Here is a 15,117-nt window from a genome sequence, read left to right as displayed (position 1 = left end):
GACCTCCCACCCCATCCCCCAAACCACCACATTTCGAATCCCCAGACGAGACTCGATCCGACCCGATCCCCTTCCCACCCAAACTTGCCCTCCCATTGACCACTGACAAGGCGCAACGAACACACCATTAGCTACGGCGCCGTCTTACGTTACCTACCTACCTACTTATCCAGCAAATTTCTTTACTTCTCTTCGCCTCTTTCCCCCCTCCAACGGCCAGCTTCTCAGGCCGTAATGGACGGTGCGCTGTGAACTCGACAGAAGAACCTCATACACGCCTACCCGCACCTACACGCTCTCTCTCACGCACTATCCGTCCAAATACCCCTGACCCTTTATGACTGGGATTTCGGCGATCAACAAAAAGATACATAATATGGCGGCGACGGTAGCCCACGCGAGCCACGTTCCGAACCAGGTTGGAGGAGGACTGTCAAAGATGATGGGTGGCGGCAGCAGTAATGGACACAGTCAGGGGCAGCAGCAACATGCCGACGCTGGGGTTGGACCCATCACAAGTCGCAAGCTTACACCTCAGGATTTTCGTGTTGTGAGGACGCTCGGCACAGGTACGTCTGTTCGATTTTGGTCTACTCGTATCGCCTTCTTTTGAGACCCCTCGGTTGGCTAACAAATGCGCCGCTTCAGGTACCTTTGCCCGTGTTTGTCTTGTACGGCCGGCCAACGCCACCGAGGAGGAGCGGGACACGGTCTTTGCTCTCAAGATTTTGCGCAAAACAGAAGTCATCAAGCTCAAGCAAATCGACCACGTTCGCCATGAGCGCCTTATCCTCGGTGACGTTGCCGGCCACCCTTTTATCACAAATCTCATCACCTCCTTCTCGGATCGAGACCACCTGTACATGCTTCTGGACTACGTCCCCGGTGGCGAGCTATTCAGCTACCTACGCAAGTTCCGGCGGTTCGAGGAGGAGACGGCACGCTTCTATGCTGCAGAGATCGTTCTTGTGCTTGAATATCTGCATGAGCAGCAAGGGAGAGTCGCATACCGTGATCTGAAGCCTGAAAACCTTCTCCTAGACCAGGACGGTCATATCAAGTTGGTAGACTTCGGCTTCGCCAAGAGGTTAAGCAATAGCGCTGGGCAACCCATCGAGACGTATACCCTGTGCGGAACCCCCGAATATCTCGCCCCGGAAGTGATCCATAACAAGGGCCACACGACAGCGGTCGACTGGTGGGCACTGGGTATTTTGATATATGAATTTCTGACGGGGTACCCGCCGTTCTGGCATCAGAATCCTATTGAAATCTATAAACAGTAAGTTGCCTTCGGATAGGCTGGCACTTTTTCTACCGGGAGCGTCGCTCATCACAGCTACTGACACCCGATCCAGGATTGTTGAGAAACCAGTCATGTTCCCGCAAGATCCGCCAGTATCTCCCGAAGCGCAAGATCTTATCAGATCTTTCTGTACCGTAGACCGGTCCCGACGGTTGGGCAACATCAGCGGAGGGGCCGCCAAGGTCAAAGAGCATCCCTTCTTTCGGGGGGTTAACTGGGACGACCTCTACCACCGGAAAGTCCGCGGTCCGATTATCCCGCCCATTCGATATCCGGGTGACGCGCAATGTTTCGACATTTACCCTGAAGACGACGGCAAGCGAGAGACATATACGGAAGATATGGTCCAAAAATATGACCATTACTTCAAAGACTTTTGACGATATTCCGACAGACATCTATGTATGAATTCATGCACCGGGAGTTCTTTGTTTGGGAGTTCGTTTTGTCTTCATGTTTCTTTTTAGGCCATTTATGATACTCCAAATATGTAACATTGTAGTGGATGCAACTGTGAAGCGCGGGAGTGAGCAAGACGCTTTCATAGCCCACGAGACAAAGCAGGAGATTTCGGATTTCCGATGGGAAAAGGCCCGTTGGATTTCAGGCGAGGGGATAGGCACGAAGGGGGACAGGGCATATCTGCTGGGCAAACCCTTGATGAGCACTGGTGGGAGTTTCCTTTGGGCACCGGCGTTGGCATATGAGATCTACCTATCGAAGAATGGTGGCTAGGCTGGCTGGTATTGTCAGGCTAGGAGCGAGAATATTGTTGTCGACTCCTGAGTTTAGGAAAAAAGGGGATCTGTAAGAATAGATAAGGAGCTTCAACTTTCAAAGTTATCTCATCACAGTAAGATGCGGCTGAAGTGCGGTCCCGTATTGTACACGAGTGCCAAAATTATGAGCAAGCATTTTGGTGCGAGCTGGCTAGGTCATCAGAACATTGAGCCCATGCAGTGAACAGCACGAGGGGTTGTCTCAGCTGTGGGAGCTAGCCAAGACGGGAATGGCACTTAGCATGGGTATCTCTCTGGTGATTTGGTGACCGCGCCCACGTCACCTGTACTGGGCGAACGCGTTCGTTGCCCCATCCCATGTGTTGGTGGGGGTTTGATGACGATGGGAGAAGGCAAAGGGAGGCAGGCAGGCTTGCATGGGACAAGTAGATGATGTAGAGTCAGCCTTGCTAGATTGTCGAGGAGGGGTGATATCATTTTTGCGCTGCGCTGGGATTGGAATGCTCGGGGCCCAGAGAAATGCCATAGGTGTTGCTAAAGGGGGTTGGCTAGCTGGGTTCATTCGACTTTGTCAGGTCCATGACCTGCTATGCCATGAGCGACAGGCAGGATGTGACCAGAGGTGGAGTGCTACCGCCTAAGAATGGCCGGATAGGCGGGTTACGAATAAGGTGTAAGAGGGGCTGCCCCTCTGCAGGGGACTGCCGGACTGGGTGCCGCTCGCCGCATGCCCGCTGTGCCTTATGCTCTCTCCAAGTAACAGCGGTTGATCAGAAAGGATATTCAGGGTGGTCAGACACTGTCAGGACTGCAGCATTGTCTGAGAATGCGCTATTAGTGTGGTAGGCACGTAGGTATGGCAGCCAGTTCGGTACGTACCGGACCCTCCAGGCCTGGTCTTGGCGGGAAACCTCCAACTATCCACTTGACTGCATTCAGCTCCAGTCCCGGCTTACCTTAAGCCCAGCTCCTCCTGTCAACCTATCCAATCCACCACCTCTCCCACCCGATCGCCAAATCTAACCTCGACCACGTCCTGGACCAGACTGATGCTTCACCAAGCTGATTTCTTTCTGCTGTGACGCCAAAGTTCGTTCGCTTCGTTGGCAACCAGCTCCTTCGTCCCTTTCCAGGCCAACCCCCTCAAGCCAGCAAGTCATCCACTGTCCTCTCTTCAAACTTCCGACCCTCTGCGGCATCCGGCCTGAACCGAGCCCTCCCACTCCCGCCCTTCGAACAATACCCCGCGACATGACCAGCTGAGTACAGCAACCCCAGGATGTTGAACCTATCCAGCCTCGTGCAGAAGGCACAGCAGTTCATCGACCCGACCCAGGGTTTGAACCTTTCCAACTCCGACAAGAACCCGTCCAAGGCATCGCTGTTCCAGAATCAGTTCCGCCTTCCCAGCACCCAGACGCCGCTGTACGAGATCAACGCCGAACTGACCATCCCCCCCGCCAATGCCACCTACGGCGAGAAGGACCACGATCGAGGCTACCACTATGCTGGCAAGCTGCATCTCTCCGAGGCCTACATGTGCTTCTCTACGACACCATCCAGCTTCGTCCAGTCTGCCAGCACCTCGACAAGCTCAGCCTTCACAGGCCAAACACATGGCGGGGGACCGAGCGGGAATGGATTCACCTTCCCTCTCTGCGCTATCAGACGGGTTGAGAGGCTGAACAGCCAGACCTTCCAGGTGGGTTACCTTTGACCCCGGATTTAGACAATGACAGCCAGCAGTCCGTGCTGTCCCCGCAAAAGCCATGTACTGACGCTCTGCTCTATTTAGTTTGCCTTGGCGATTACGACCTGGAATGGCATCAACCAGCAAAAAGAAAAAGACAAAACTAAGGACCAGGATAAGGAGGCTGCCGATAAGGACAAGAAGGACAGTAGGGAGCAGAGGATTACAATACATCTGGCGGGCACCCGCCAGGGCTGTGAGCGTTTTTGCGATGGCCTGAAGAAGGGACTGAGGGCCGGTGTTGGCAATGTTACCAAGTACAAGAAGGTTGTCGGCGAGTGTTACTCCGAATATCTTCTCAGACCGGACGACAAGAAGAACGCGAGCCCTCCCGACGCCGGCCTGGGCATGCTCTTCCGCTACCCAGGAGATCCGAAGAAGCTGCGTGACCGGGCCAAGATGCGCCTGTGGGCAGAGTACCTACGCGATAATGGGCGGAACATGACGCTGATTCGACAGCCCACCTTTCACAAGCTCATCCGTGTCGGTTTGCCGAACCGCCTGAGAGGTGAAACCTGGGAGTTAACTTCCGGATCGATCTATCTCAGACTTGAGAACCCCAGCTTATACACCGACACGCTGGAAAAGTATGCCGGTCAGGAGTCGCTCGCTATTGACGAAATCGAAAAAGACCTGAACCGAAGTCTTCCAGAGTATCCCGGCTTCCAGAGTGAAGAGGGTATTGGCCGTCTCCGACGAGTCCTTACAGCCTATAGTTGGGTCAACCCTGACGTCGGATATTGCCAGGCTATGAACATTGTCGTTGCGGCCCTGCTCATCTACATGTCTGAGACGCAAGCTTTCTTCCTGTTGTCTTCGCTTTGCGATAGACTTGTTCCCGGATACTATTCGACAACTATGTACGGCACACTCCTGGACCAGAAAGTTTTCGAGTCGCTTGTGGAGAAGACGATGCCGGTTTTGTGGGAACATCTGGTCAAGAGCGATGTCCAACTTTCGGTAGTCTCACTGCCTTGGTTCTTGTCCTTGTATGTCAACTCCATGCCTTTGGTCTTCGCCTTCAGGGTCCTGGATGTCTTTTTCGTCGAAGGACCCAAGGTTTTGTTCCAGATAGGCCTGGCAATTTTGAGGATCAACGGCGAGGAGCTCCTTGACGCTGCGGACGATGGCGCCTTCATTTCTATCCTGAAGACGTACTTTGCGCGCCTTGACGAGTCAGCGCACCCGAAGTCGGAGAACCCCAAGTTGCGCGCCGTGACAAAGTTCCAAGAGCTGATGGTGGTGGCGTTTAAGGAGTTTTCCGGAATCACTCACAGCAGCATTACCGATTTGCGTTTAAAGAACAAGGATGCCGTCCTTAGTAACATTGAAAGTTTCGCCAAGAGAACGGCCATTCGAAACTTGGGCCCCGACAGCAAGCTTCTTGCTTCTGAGGAGTTGGGCGCGTTATATGATCGGTTCTACACCATTCTATACGAGAGACAGCAGCGAGACAGCATCATTCAGCAAGAGAAGCAACGTCGCGCAAAGAATGCACGGCCTAGAGCGCGAGATGTGTTTGAAGACAGCCCTGACCACGGAGTTGAAAAAGGCCGAGTTGCCCTCGGGCCCAGTACGAGCCTGATGGACTACGATGCTTTTAGAGAGTTCCTTGCAAACATGGCCAAATGGGCCATATCAGACTCGCCCACAACCCCACGACGTGACACATTTGCGGACAAGGATAGAAATGCCTATACCAGCCGTCGACAGACTAACGGATTGCTATCTCCTTGGGGCTCCGGACCAGAGCCCGCAGATCATGAATTTATGCAGCTTCTTTTCAAGAAATGGGACGTTAGTGGCACAGGTGCATTGACTCTGTCAAACGTTGTTGCTGGCTTTGCCAGTATCAAGGGCAAACGGGATATCATGGGCACCATTACTTACTTCTTTGAACTGTACGACGATGACGGGGACGGTAAGGTCGATCGTGAGGGTATCCTGCGCATGTCCGAAGCGCTCCTTTTCTTATCAAGACGAGGGCTCGAGGGAACCCTTAGCCCGAGCGCCTCTAGCCTTACCCTCAATACGCCGAACGGCATGGGTAACCATGGACTCGATTCCAGCCTGCCCGGGATATCGACAAATGAGAAGTTCTTGGGAAGCGTCAGCGCATTCATAAGGAGATGCTTCGAGTATGCTGATCCAGATCACCCTCATAATCAAAATCAAAAGGAAAATGAAGAGAAGTCCAAGTCTGCGGACACCGACGGCGCTTTCGCTATCGGCGATGATGAGGATGATGATGAAGAAGACCTTCTTGCCATGGAATCGCCCACTGGAAGTCCGTCTAAGGCGAAGAGATCTTCGGATGACTCGCCCTCAGCCTCGGAAGATAAGCTCCCCGCCGAAAGTCCGACCCAGAGACGTGTCTCAAAGGCGCAGTCAGAAGCCGCAAATGCTGCGTTAGACCCGGCCAACCCTCTACACATCACACTTCCTACTTTCCGCATGGTCGTACTCGCCGACGAGCTTCTGGAGCAGTTCTTTGAGTCTTCTTTCCCCACCTCCTTCCATCTCATCGATGGTTTACCTCAGGTCTCAACCCCGACTTCCACCTTGACTACCTTCTCTAGTCTTAACTTTGGACGTGCACCGGCTGCCGCCATGAACCCTGCCGCCCAGGGTGCCACTCGTGGCCTGCGCGGAGTGCTTGATAACATCGTCACAGACGGCATGCGTGTCGCTGCCGAGGTCCGCAGAAGAATGGAGGAGGCTCAAAAGGAACTGGAAAAGAACGCCCTGCCCGGTCAAAGGGACGAGGAAGAGGAAGATGATGCAGATATTGGAGTCGAAATCGGCATCAGAAAAGGTACAGCCGGAGGAAGTGCCGACATTGAGAGACGGAGTGTCCGGAGTGAAGACCGAGATCTGCTTGATGGTGCTGACGCCGAAGCTGGTGCCAGCGGCAACGGCAAGGAAGGCCAACTCGTCGACATTGAACCAGTTACCAGGAGCGAGGCGAATGCTAAGGGAGTTGTCGAGTTTGAGGGGTAATTTTTGCCCTGCACGACACACGGCTCTTGTGTGATGAGCCCAACAGCCAGCCTCCGAGACAGTTGAATGACAGGACTAGCCTAAAAGAGCGAGGTCAAGGCACGCGAGGAGAAGTAGTCGATTAGAGACTTTGGAGGAATGCAAGGGATATTAGGGAGGTGAGCATGGACGCGGATGAAGGACTGGTCCGGAGGGAGGCTATGTTATTGCCTCATCTGCTTGTTGTAGAAGGTATCTGTAAGACTTGGGGTTATACCTGCGGACATGTTGTAACTGGGAGTACTTTTGGGATCGAATCGCCTCTGCGGCTAGGTTATACAGTCATCAAAAGAAAACATTGATTACCCAGGGGGATGACTGTCCCAGTGCATTTACCCACGACCTCGATGCCATTGTGAAGTCTCAAAGTTCAATGATGTCCTAAAGCAGCGCCGCTGACTGTCAGCAGTATTGATTTATATTTGAAGAGCTTGCTTGCTTGCTTTAGCGCATTGTCCACAGCAAAGCGCGGTCTCCCTTTCTTGGTGTTGAGAGGGAAATGTTGCTAGACGGTTCATCTGGCACGGGGGGGTTGCTGCTGAAGCCAAGGAAACGAAAACTCTTCGTCGGCCACGCCATGAGCCGATTGGAAGGCAAAGAGATTCCGGCATAACTCTTTTTTTGGATGGTTGCGAATCTTCCATCATATTGGCAATCAAATACTGGCATGGGGAGAGTGGGCACAGATTGTTCTTATGCCTGAGCTTTGGAGAGGGGATCATATGAAGAAAGGAAGCCATAAACGCCACTTTCTGGGCTTATTCGGACGGGAAGATGTGTTTGTGTAGGTGTTTTTGCGGTCTGGAAGACAAAACGCAACGAAGCTAACGACATGTTTCCACCGAAAGGGCACTCAGAACAACATGGCCAATGCAGGGAGAGCAGGTGGCGCCGTGGGGGATATTTCCCTTTGGCTTGAATGGACACTACCCAGTGTTCAGGCCATTTCTTCGACCGGATTCGTCCTCCTACGGTCCAACCTCTCCCTCCACTCATCGTCATCGGTTAGCGTCAACTACATTCCGTCGCATTGGATTCTTGAGCATGAGAGGACGCGATGGGGAGGGGGGGGCCTCGAGTCTGGAATTCTGCCTCGTACCTTGTCGAAATGCTGGCCCGTTGCCTTTTCACGTGTTGGCCTCCACTCTCACGACATGTCCACATGTTTGGGACGGCAAAGTTTCTCACCAAGGGTATGGGTTAGATGTTGACTCAAAAAGAAGCGAGCCGTTTATTGCACAACGCAACTTGCTATTCCTGCCGATCGAACTGAGGCTAGGCTCGTCCAATTCTCCGTTCCACCAACATATCGCAGAGACACCGCCATGTTATTTCTGGACGGATATAGCCCCCAAATACCGATTCTTGCGAGTGCTCATTTGCCCCCTTCTCTAGTTGGTGGGAAGAACTACGGCATGCATTGGTATTAAACGTCAGAACGGTTGCCCCTCAACCCCTGAATCAACGACGGCCCCTCTGCATTCTTCGCCAGAATCCCAAGCAGGCCTCTGCCCCTCGACCTTGGGTCATTTTTCCCACTGTTGTTGCTCAAACATGTGGTGGAAAGTACAGCGGTCGTGGGCATTCCCCCCTATTTTTTTTTATATTTTTTCTTTTCATCCTGGCCGTGACGCCTGTGGACCATGCCGCAGGAAAATAACGGAACCTTCCTGGCTCTATGGACTTCTCTGGGGAGTTCGTGACGACTGGTTTGGTTTTGTCTTCTTTGGTCGTTAGATCATTGGACATGTACTCCTGTTCCGCGGGTAAATGATGGGCAGGTAATACCGACGGAGGGCGAGCAAGAGCCAGGATGAGGCAGACGGTGGCAGACTCTACGCTTCTCTGGCCAGGTTCTTGTTTCCATGTGGCCCTCTCCTATTTCCCTTATTTTTTGTGTCGACCCTAAAGCGGGAGGCGAAGACCGAAATGAGGGGCGAGACCAAACACATTAGCACACATACAAGAAAAGCACTCATAGCACAGATGAAGAAGGATGGGTGGAATGGAGGGCGTTCAGGAGACAAGCATCACCGACGGCCGGGACTGAGAGGCCTCATTTCACGCATTCCAGATGCACGGTGCAAAGTGTTTTGGCAGCACCACAACAGCGCTGGGATGATGGGAGAAAGGAGTAATTTCTCCTTGTTGATGGGTGACTGGCTTGGCCCCAAGGAAGGAAAACTTTCAAATACGGCCAAGATTCTCCTCGTTTCTGGCAGAAAGATTCTACTCTCTCGACACCACGCTCCAACTCACACTCGCTTCGTTGCCTCTCGTTCATCCTTCCTGGGTTCCTTTTTCCAGGCAAGTGAACATTCACTCGTTACTGTCGCTTGGATTTTTGTTCGCGTTTAGCGCTCTTTGAAGAGTACCTGCTCCCGTCTAATACCTCTCGGTCTCAAAGTTTGCCTTTTCTTGGCTTCCTGGTTCTCAACTAAGTCGTCACTCTCGAACATTTAACCAGACATAATGGGTTGGCTTAAGAAGGCGGCCCTTTTGGCCGCCGTGTCCCTTTCCAGCGTCGCCCATGCGGCACCGCCCCCGGCCGCTCCTGGCACCTGTTACAGCATCGGAGCCTTCTCCGGATCGCCACAGCTCATCCAGCAGATGACGCGCCAGAAGTGCAGCGACCGTTGTGCTGGACTCGGAGGCTTTACCGGTTACGCCATCTACTTTGGAGTCAACCCCCAGACCGGCGGCACTCCCAACACTGGCTTCATCTGCGCCTGTGGCACCACTGCCACGAGTTCGACTGTGGCAGATTCTAACTGCAACCAGTCTTGCGATGGTACTGTTGCCATCGACCAGGAGAACTGCGGTGGAAACACTGGCGAGATTCACTTCGCCATCGGCGACGTTGCGCCCCCTGCCAACAACCCTTCGTCCAGTGCTGTCGTCGTTCCCCCCCCTGTCAGCTCAACTCCCGCCGACACTCTGCCCAACCCTCCCGTCGCGAACGGTTACACGCTTTTGGGTTGCTTTGGCACCGTTGGCGGCCAGGCAGCATTCGTGGAGAACAGACGAGGCCCCGACAACTCTGCCTTTTCCTGTACTGCGGCTTGCAGGGCCGCCGGCCAACCAATCGCCGGTCTCTTCGACAATGTCTGCTACTGCGCAAGTGCCCTTCCAGCCACTTCTTCTCGCAGAGTCCCCAACAGCGAGTGCAGCATCAACTGCCCTGGCAACCCCGCGGAGAAGTGCGGTGGTCGCGGTGCCCCGCTTGCTCGTCGCCAGCAGGTCCCGCCTGACGTTCGTCTCGTCATCTACATCCGTGAAGACGGCAGCTCATCTGTCCTCACCATCCCGACTTCTACGAGCCGCCCGCCCACCAGCCCTGTCTCATCTCCCGCAGCCAGCCCTACCTCCCCTACCATCCGCCCTACTGGACCTACCAGTGGAGTAAGCAGCCCTACCCCGAGCCCCAGTACTGCTGCCCTTTCCAACCCCGGCCTCGTGGGTGCGTATGCGCTCCTGGGTTGCTACGGCTCAACCAGCAACTTCTTTTCGTTTGTGCTGTCCAGGCGTGATGGCGGTAACAACGTGGAGAACTGCATTGCGGCTTGTGGCACGTCTAGATACGTCGGTATTTACAACACAGAGTGCTACTGCGGTAGTGCGCTCCCTACCACCAACACCCGCCAGCTTGCTATAACAGAGTGCAACACCCGCTGCCCCGGCAACAACAACCAGCGCTGCGGTGGTCTTGGTAACCCTCTCGCCAAGCGTCAGACTGGGCCGGTCCCGGCCGGAGTTCGTCTCATCATCTACGTCCGCATCGACGGCGGCCCCGTCTCGACCCTCACCAGCGTGAGCGTCAGCACCGGATCCGGCACCACCGCGTCCTTCACATTCACCTCAGTCATCACCCAAGCGCCGACCGGCAGCATCCTCAGCTTGCCCCCCGGCCTCTACACCTCAGGCGCCGCGACCCCGACTGGCCAGTTCTGCCGTATCATTACGGGATCCTGGGTTCTGGGGCAGACGACCCTCCTGCCCTTGCCCACCGGTGTCTAAGGTGCCTGAGTATGATTTTCAACGACAAAGTTTACGAAGTCATCAGCATCAGATCCATAGCTCCATGGACAAATTCTATTTTTTAAGGAGTTAATTCTTGTTAAGCTTTTTTATTTGCAGAATTTATTCCGGTGTGTTTGGAGAGAGAAGAGATGCGATTTTTCTTTTCTGTTTCTATTGAGCATCAAAAGAAGGGGCGGGGGCGGGGGCTGTCTCGCCGCTCGTTGCGGGACCGTGTTCCTCCCCCCCCCCCTGATAATCTTGGGGATGTGGTTTACTTTTTTTGTGTCTTACGTCGTAGAGTTGCTTTGAGAGAGAATAGATGTGTTCGACTCCTTACTTAGGCTTGCTGACATGTGATGTTTGTTGTAAAGTGTGCTGTTTCGTGATGGGAGCTTCTCGCCGCTTTCTGGTTAGACTGGATGTACTTTGTTTGTTTGTGTTTTACTTGAATGTGTCGACTATTGCTACCTTACAAGTTTATGGGTGCCTGGGCCAGCCCCATCATTCTCATACCCTGTTTAAAGACTAGCGCTCAACCCATTCACTATGGGAGATTACTTTCTTTTCTTCAACTAACCATCAGCTAAGAAGTTTGTTACTTGTGACTGATGGCATTTACCTATTATATCGGTGGCATAGACACGCGAATTCACGATGGTTGCAATTGTCCTTCAACTCAAAAATCTCGAATCTCTCGTAAGAATAAGCCCTGAATTCCATTTCCCTTCACCGCCTCTTTGGACCTCACTCTGCGCCTGTTGATTTCAACAGGTTCCTCGTTTTTGATCATGTCAACTTCAGTTTTGTCGCCGCCCAGGAGATACTCACACTACTTAAAGTCGGCCCTAGAGACGGACTGCCAATTATTGAAAAAGTATTAAACACAAAAGGCCCGGCTCCATCCTCACTTTCAACGCCAAAAATAGATTCTTTACTCCAGGTTTCCTCCCCAGTGGCAGGCATCCGCGAGGCTGGATTGAGAGGGGAAATGACTATTTCTTTAACTATCCCTCCTCAGATTTATTTCCAAGATCGATGAACTGTAGAAAACCAGCATGAAGGACCACGGAAACAGCAAATGAGAATGACCACAAGGTACAGTTCTTTCCTCTGACTTGGTCTGCGGTATCCGGTATTGGTTGGCTCTACTAATACCGATTGTGTATATTTTTTCTGTCTGGGTAACAGGTTTGTTGAAAAGTCTACTGATCAACGATGCGGAGTTTAGGGATATCTTTCGTGTCTGTTGCCAACCATGTAATTGCTCCATCTCTTCTTCCCCAGGTTACCCCAGAGTTGGACCCCTGCTCATCATGACAGACCTGGCGCTAAACCCAAGCTCCTTTCGCATAAAAGCCAAATCCAACACCATCAATCACGCCGTATCATATACCGAGAACACGTAGACGAGGGTGAGAGAATACAGCTTCCTACTTAGGACTCGGGCGACTTTCCCGAGTCGTATCTACTGTAGCAATCCCGCGAAGCAACTAGACCAAACCCCCAAGAGAAAATCATGTTTTTTGTTCCTCACAAAAACCCCCGCAATCAACCGCCCTCCCAGTCTCTCGTCACACGGCCATCTGCAAGGCAGGGATGCTGTGAATAGGGATCTTCCCCTTCCCCGCGTTTTTTTTTTCCCACCACCGCATCTGACAAGGGGAAGCAGCAGGTTACATCGTCCATCGGCCGCATGTCTCTTCTCAGGGCTGCTCTTCCGCCTTGGCTGCCCGTTTTGGCACCCTGCTGCGTCCGTGTTGGGCACGCGGGGGGAGGGGGAGGGGGGAGGGACGCTGATTTTGATGAGCTGCCACTCGATGCTACATGGTGTTCCTGCGCTGGTCGGACGAAATTGATCTGCGTGACGTATTTGCTGTATGTGTCTGCTCGTTTTCTGTCTCTTTTGAGAGGTATTATTGACCGGCGTCACATGAAAGTTTGTAGGTTACTTTGTAGTTCCGCGGCAGAGGAAAAGGAAGGGGGGTTTGGACGGCGGCATGCGTGTTGTGATGGACTGTGTTTGTGGAGAGGAACGTGGTATAAGTGAACTACATGTTCGTCCCATTGTCCCGCCTGTTTCTTGTTCTCTCGACATGGGATCTTGGGAGTCCGGGTCCCTCGGTGTAATTCTGATTCTGTTCCGTCTGATTCGTGACAATGAAGTCTCTCCATTCCCTGGCGGCAGCGGCCTTCGCTCTCGCTCCCCTGGCCGCCGCGGTCACCTATAACACTTTTGACGGCCCGGGGTTCCCAGCCTGCCGCAACGTGGCGGCGGTCTACAACGCCACATCTGTCGATGAAGTCCAGTCCCTCGTCAAGGGCGCCATCGCCGCGGGTCAGAAGGTCCGCGCCTCGGGAAAGGGGCACATGTGGTACGATACCATGTGTTCTGACGACCCCAACACCGTCATCATCCGTACTGAAGAGGTCAACGGCATCTCCGAGTTCGACCTCAACGCCGGCACCGTCGTGATCGAGGCCGGTGTGACGTTTCTGCAGCTCGCAGAGTACCTGCACGCCCGCGGCGCATCGGCGGGGTATACCCTCGTCAACTGGAACATTACGCTTGCTGGCTGCGTTGCGATGGGAGCTCACCGCTCGTCGATCCGGGAGGACTCAATGGTTGCTACAGGCGTGTTGGAGCTGGACATCATTGATGGTAACGGGGAGTTGAGACACATTGTCAAGAATGAGGGGAGCGATGAGTGGCTTGCTGCGTCAACTTCGCTGGGACTCCTGGGTGTCATCGTCAGGATGAAGTTCAAGATCTACCCCGACTTCAAGGTCTATGCTGACCAGAAGACGTGAGTTTGGGCATTTGACATCCCCGAGTAATACTGACAGCAACAAAGACTGGAAGAAAAGGATGTTCTCGACGGAGACATCTACGGCATGATTGCCCCGTACGCAACGGCAAACTTCTGGGTATGTAACCTCCGAACCTGCGTTTTTCTTTTACCTCGGCTGACCATTACCAGTGGTGGCCGTACAAGCGCAAGTTCCACTGGCGCTACTACGACGTGGTCCCGGAGAACACGAGCCCGCAGCAGGGCTTCCAGAACACCTTCTCCGTGACGAACCTCGAGGCCACGGCGGCGCGCACCCTTCTCGACAGCGGGCGCTACCTGCCGACGTCCAACATGATCGCCGAGGAGATCTTCTTCGGGCAGTGGTCCAAGCCCAACTTCCGCGAGAAGACGACCAACGCCGCCATCGAGTCGTGGCCCGTCTACGGCTGGAACTACGACGTGCTCATCGGCGGCCTGTACCCTGACCAGCGCCCGCTGTGGGAGCTCGGCGTCCAGGGGTACACGCTCGAGCTGGCGTTCCCCATCACGCAGGCCAACGCGATGCTGAAGCGCGTGCGGCAGCTTTTCGACGACGAGCTCAAGAAGCTCATCTTCATGACGGCGACCTACCGCAGCGGCATTAACATCAAGTTTGGCCGGCCCTTCGAGGGGTTCCTGAGTCAGGTTGCGACCAACACTAGCGATGGCGCGGATTGGAGCAAGGGCGCCATCATGTTTGATTTCCCCACGTTTAGGCCTACTGTCGGCGATGGAAGCCGGTTCAATGAGCCGTTTTGTGAGTTGTCCCGCTTGCGTGGAGTGAAGGGGATGTTTGCTGACTGTTTGGGGCCAGATCATAACCTTGCCAAGGTTCTCATCGATGAGTTCCCGTGCCGTCCGCACTGGACGAAGAATACCAGAGAAGTCTTTGCGCAGTCGAAGAAGAATCTGGACCCCGATGTAAGTTGGTCAGTGTGCAAAAGCGCGAAGACCGTGAACTGATTTCTGTCGTAGCATATTGCCCGCTTCAAGGCCGTGAGGGAGAAGTTCGACCCCAACGGCGTCTTCAGGAGCGTGGTTGGCGAGGCTATCGGTTTATATTAGTGGGAAAGCCAGATGGCTTTGGAGTGACGTCTGGCCTATGTTCTCCGTGTATATACTCTGCTGTTCGTATCAGCTTTGTTCGGCATCGTGGATCTTACTATATTTACCTACCTACGACTATACACATCACATGGGAAACCAAACAAGACCTACCATATTTTTGATTGTTACTTCCAGCAATACCATGGATCGTGGTAGTGGGATTGTGTCGGTCTCATCTAAACTTGTTACCGCTAATTAATAGGCGACAATAAGCATTCATTTAACATCAACAACCTACTACGACCAACCCTATTAAATTGCCAGGTTAAATGGACCCCCCAAGATCGCAAAGACCTCGGAAGCTCTGAATATTTCACAACGTTGTCG

General features: G+C 53.5%; 3 protein-coding genes across 3 annotated transcripts; all 3 read left to right on the top strand.

Moving 5' to 3' along the window:
- Positions 1-3,325: 3,325 nt before the first annotated feature.
- CTRU02_207106 (TBC domain-containing protein) lies at positions 3,326-6,796 on the top strand (the record flags this gene model as incomplete). Its single annotated transcript, XM_036719513.1, has 2 exons — positions 3,326-3,748; positions 3,842-6,796. 2 exons carry the CDS (start codon positions 3,326-3,328, stop codon positions 6,794-6,796), a joined length of 3,378 nt encoding a protein of 1,125 aa, XP_036589220.1.
- Positions 6,797-9,307: 2,511 nt separating this feature from the next.
- On the top strand, positions 9,308-10,852 carry CTRU02_207105 (wsc domain-containing protein; the record flags this gene model as incomplete). The annotated part of the gene is made up of 1 exon (XM_036719514.1): positions 9,308-10,852. One exon carries the CDS (start codon positions 9,308-9,310, stop codon positions 10,850-10,852), a length of 1,545 nt encoding a protein of 514 aa, XP_036589221.1.
- A 2,160-nt stretch (positions 10,853-13,012) lies between these two features.
- CTRU02_207104 (FAD fmn-containing dehydrogenase) lies at positions 13,013-14,748 on the top strand (the record flags this gene model as incomplete). The annotated part of the gene is made up of 5 exons (XM_036719516.2): positions 13,013-13,659; positions 13,708-13,780; positions 13,834-14,440; positions 14,498-14,604; positions 14,659-14,748. 5 exons carry the CDS (start codon positions 13,013-13,015, stop codon positions 14,746-14,748), a joined length of 1,524 nt encoding a protein of 507 aa, XP_036589223.2.
- Positions 14,749-15,117: the final 369 nt, after the last annotated feature.

This window comes from Colletotrichum truncatum, assembly GCF_014235925.2.
Source record: "Colletotrichum truncatum strain CMES1059 chromosome Unknown Contig_0004, whole genome shotgun sequence".
Taxonomy (NCBI): domain Eukaryota; kingdom Fungi; phylum Ascomycota; class Sordariomycetes; order Glomerellales; family Glomerellaceae; genus Colletotrichum; species Colletotrichum truncatum.
This window is presented reverse-complemented; position numbering and strand designations above follow the sequence as displayed.